General features: G+C 39.4%; 1 protein-coding gene across 1 annotated transcript; it reads right to left on the bottom strand.

Annotated features, from left to right (window-relative positions):
• Window positions 1–760: 760 nt before the first annotated feature.
• LOC103772084 (chromosome unknown open reading frame, human C16orf87) lies at window positions 761–3535 on the bottom strand (the record flags this gene model as incomplete). The annotated part of the gene is made up of 4 exons (XM_008939404.1): window positions 761–943; window positions 2665–2761; window positions 2961–3042; window positions 3475–3535. Coding segments are annotated over 4 exons (423 nt in total), but the record flags the coding sequence as incomplete, so codon positions are not given.
• Window positions 3536–4003: the final 468 nt, after the last annotated feature.

The raw sequence follows: 4003 nt of genomic DNA on the forward strand, positions 1-4003 counted from the left end.
TCCTTTCCAACCTTTTTAAGTCCATGTTAAGTTTTGGATTCATTATTCACACCTAAAATAAATATCTCCTAAACTGTAAACAGTAAATGCAGTATCAATAGGCTCTTAAAAAAATAGCATTCATAAGTAACAGTCACATCCTTGAGTGGCTCCAAAATTACTCTAGTGGATCTAACAGTCTCTTCGTCACATAAAAATTAAAAACAGCAGGTCACCAAGGAACCTTAATAAAGCAAGGAGGTATTCTTTCCTCTAGAGGAGTATTCTGCAGAAACACGGGACAAAAATTCAATCACAGTAATGAATCAAGATGTCCTTTTTACTTTGGCCCTCCAAAAGGTTCCAAGGAACTCTTAAAGCAATCCAATCACCCTAATCACTCTGTCAGACATCACTATATTGTCTGTCCTTGTGATAGAGCAGCAGTACCACAAAAAAAAAAAATAACACACACCACAATAACCAAAACTGAACCAAAAAATTTACTAAACACTGCAGTCCAATGGCTTCCAGTCTACGTGCTGAAATTTCATATGGTGTCTAAAAATACAGACTTAGTTCTTCATAGTTACATCCAGTCAGACACTGAAACAAAACCTGAGGTCTCTACCCATGTGAAACAGTTCCTTCCCCATACTAAGACACTGGGTGTTGGCTAAACTAGTCCAGTTACATAGATGGTTTGAATAAAGGTTTTTTGATAACATAAGTCTTTATACAAAAGGAAAACCCAGAGACTGTATTTCTCCAGTTTTCATACCTCTGTCTTCCTCGTGCTTTTTGGCTGAGGCACTCTTAGGTCTTCCTCTTCCTCGTCTGCTATGATCTGAATGGCTGTTAGACCTGGATCTTTTTCGGTTTTCTAAGTCTTTACTTACTGAAGAATTTATCTTCTCTCGCTTAACTCTCTCTGTTCGTCTCCTTTTGGCCTCACTCTTGTTTTCTGTGCAAATAAATAGAGATGGTATGATTTAGGGTTGTCTTCATCTTTGTTCTTAATTTACTCTTAGTGTTTACCCCACCCCACACTATCACCTTTACCTTTAAGCAAAAGTGGTTAGATGTCTATACCTTTGCAGAACAATTACATCTGCATGAAATCCATGGAGAAATTAAGGTGTTAGATGCAGAATGACACTGCACTTCTTGATCACAAGGATCAAGCCTTTAATTCCTGCCAATGCAATTTATAACATGAGAACTCTGGAGACCAACCTGTCCAACCCTCCCGCTCAAGCAGGACCACCAAGAGCCAGTTGCCCAAGACCACATCCAGCTGGCTCCTGAACATCTCCAAGGATGGAGACTTCACAACCCCTCTGGGCAACTTCTGCTAGTGTTTAGTCATCCTCACAGTAAAAAAGCATTTCCTGATGTTCAGAAGGAACAGCCCATGTTTTGTTTTGCACCTACTACCTCTTGTCCTGTTACTGGGCACCACTGAAAAGACCCCTGTTCCACCTTCTTTATACCCTTCCTGCAGGTATTTCTATACATTGATAAGATTCCCCTGAGCCTTCTCCACGCTCATCAGTCCCAGCTGTCTCAGACTGTGCTCAGAGGAAAGATGCTCTAGTGCCTGGATCATCTTCATGGCCCTTCATTGGACTTTTCCCAGTACACCCCTACCTCTCTTGTAGTGGGCAGCCCAGAACTAGACACAATACTCCAGGTGTGGCCTCACCAGCAGTGAGTAGAAAGGAAGGATCCCTTTCCTTGCCTGCTGGCAGTACTTTGCCTAGCACAGCCCCGAACACCGTTAGCCGCCTTTGCCGCAAGGGCGCATCACCGGCTTATCTTCAACCTGCTCTTCACCAGGACCCAGGGGCCTCTCCTGCAAAGCTGCTTTCCAGCAAGCTGGGCTCCAGCATATATTTGTGCATGGGGTTCTTCTTCCCCTGATGCATTTCTCACATAAAAAGCTGGATAATTTGCTTACTACCTTATCAACAGTGAGAGATGGGGAAAGAAAACTGACCAACAAATCCAAACTACCATAGATACTGCTTAGGCTCCTCTACCTTGAAAGTTCAGTTATCTAGTGTAAAATCTTGGAATTCCTACAAGCTGGTAAACGAGAAGTATCCTTCAAAATAGTGATGCAAAATATCAAATACTTAGCTTGCATTTCACAGGCCTTGCAGATAATGCTAAGAATTAGACATTATAGATAAGATTGTTTTTAAAAAAAACCACATTTTTCTGACAAGTGCTTGTCCTGACTAATTCCTAATAGGAATGGAGAAAAATGTTAATCATGCTAGAATGCCCATTCAACTGACTTCTTACTGTGCTCATCAACAACAGAACACATACAAATTGACAAAAACCACACTTTTTTTTCATTTAACCTATGCAGAGAGAAGCAAGACTCACCTGGCTTTAGACTAAACACATGACTAATTTTAACTTTCATAAAACCCAGCTTCAAATGAGCATGAACTCTGAAATATGATCCCCTTGGCACCTCCAGACATTTAGCTTCAAAGTAAGTTTAACATAAAGCTTTCTGTAAGGAATTTTGTTGCACAATGGCCAATATGCACAGCTACAATATACACAGAATAAATGCCAATGTCACAAATACAAAGGAAGTAAAGCAGGAAACATCAGCTTAAGGGGAAAGAACTGTAGTCCCCTTCTTCCCATCTCTGTTAGTATTACCTGTGATGGGTGGTGACCTCTCAGCACGTTTAGCATGCAAGAGTTTTCGACTAATAAATATGTAGCCACAAGGACATGATTTACATGCGACAGGAACCTGGGAAAACAAAAGACAAATATTTCAGATTATTTCAAATTATGACAAAATTTGTGTCTAAGGAAGGAAAAAACCCTAGTAACTTGCTTTTTGTTCTCAGAGACACCTCTTCAAATTGAGTCTGCACTGCAAACTCTGGCCTGTACAATTGTATTTAAATGTAGTAAAACCAGGTTCTACTGTGAATCACCCATCAAACCTTTTTAATCCGGTTGTCAGAAATAAAGTTTGAAACATAGAGCTGTTGCGACCGTGTTGTACTGTAAATCCTTTTCCTCACCCTGTCAGGAAGGAAGTGGGGGAAGTGTAGAGCAGTAAAACAAGGGTGAATTGGAACAGAAATATAATTTCTCTTCAGAGCTCTCAAATATCCCCAGTCAAATCAGACATTTGTGCTTTTGCTTCCTTCATTTACTGTAACGTTTGTAAAAAAAAAAAAAAAAAAACAAAAAACTGTACTTTGTTTTACTTTTGTTTTGGGGAAAAAAAAAAAAAAGGAAAAAAAAAAGCAAGCACTGTCAGTACATTCTGAATACATACACTTTCAGAAGCATTTGAAAGCAACTCCTTTGGACATCAGGGGCAGCTTTAAACAGAAGGCAAAAAAGAGCCTGAAGTAAAAAATATGCATATGTACCACACTACAACAGCGTTGTAAACAAGGTGGGCTAGTTACAGAAGGACCTAACTAATTCAATATGCAGATAACCTACCACAGCTCCTCCTGATCAGCCAGGCAGTCAGGAGCAGTACATTTCCCCAGCATAAGACCATCTAAAACAATATAAGAAAACTTGGAAATTCCACATTTACATGGAAAGTGACAAAACTTTACTCTGAGTAATTAAAATGTGATGCTGGTAAATAACAAACCTGGTTACTTTCACCTAAAGCCAATGCCTTTTGAGAATTTAAAGTAGCAAGGAATACACTGTATTGCTTTGGTTAGTTTTAAGACTGAAAACACAAATCAAAGCAAGTTTAAACAGAGATCTTGAAGAGATTAACACAACACACATTAAAATCAACTCATGTTGAAGCACGACATGGGGAAAAAAGCAGCAGGCAATTTCTCAAATGTAACTCTTAAAGACACGTCTCTACAAGTGTCCACTGAAACAAACAGGAATACAGAACCATGAATACCTGCTCAATTTTGCTGGACATGCAGAACTAGGTTCCAACTTTCTATGAAAAAAACTGTCAAATTCGTACATGAATTTTTAAAGGAGAACTTAACTG

Source organism: Merops nubicus, unplaced genomic scaffold (assembly GCF_000691845.1).
Source record: "Merops nubicus isolate BGI_N331 unplaced genomic scaffold, ASM69184v1 scaffold43924, whole genome shotgun sequence".
In the NCBI taxonomy this organism is placed as follows: domain Eukaryota; kingdom Metazoa; phylum Chordata; class Aves; order Coraciiformes; family Meropidae; genus Merops; species Merops nubicus.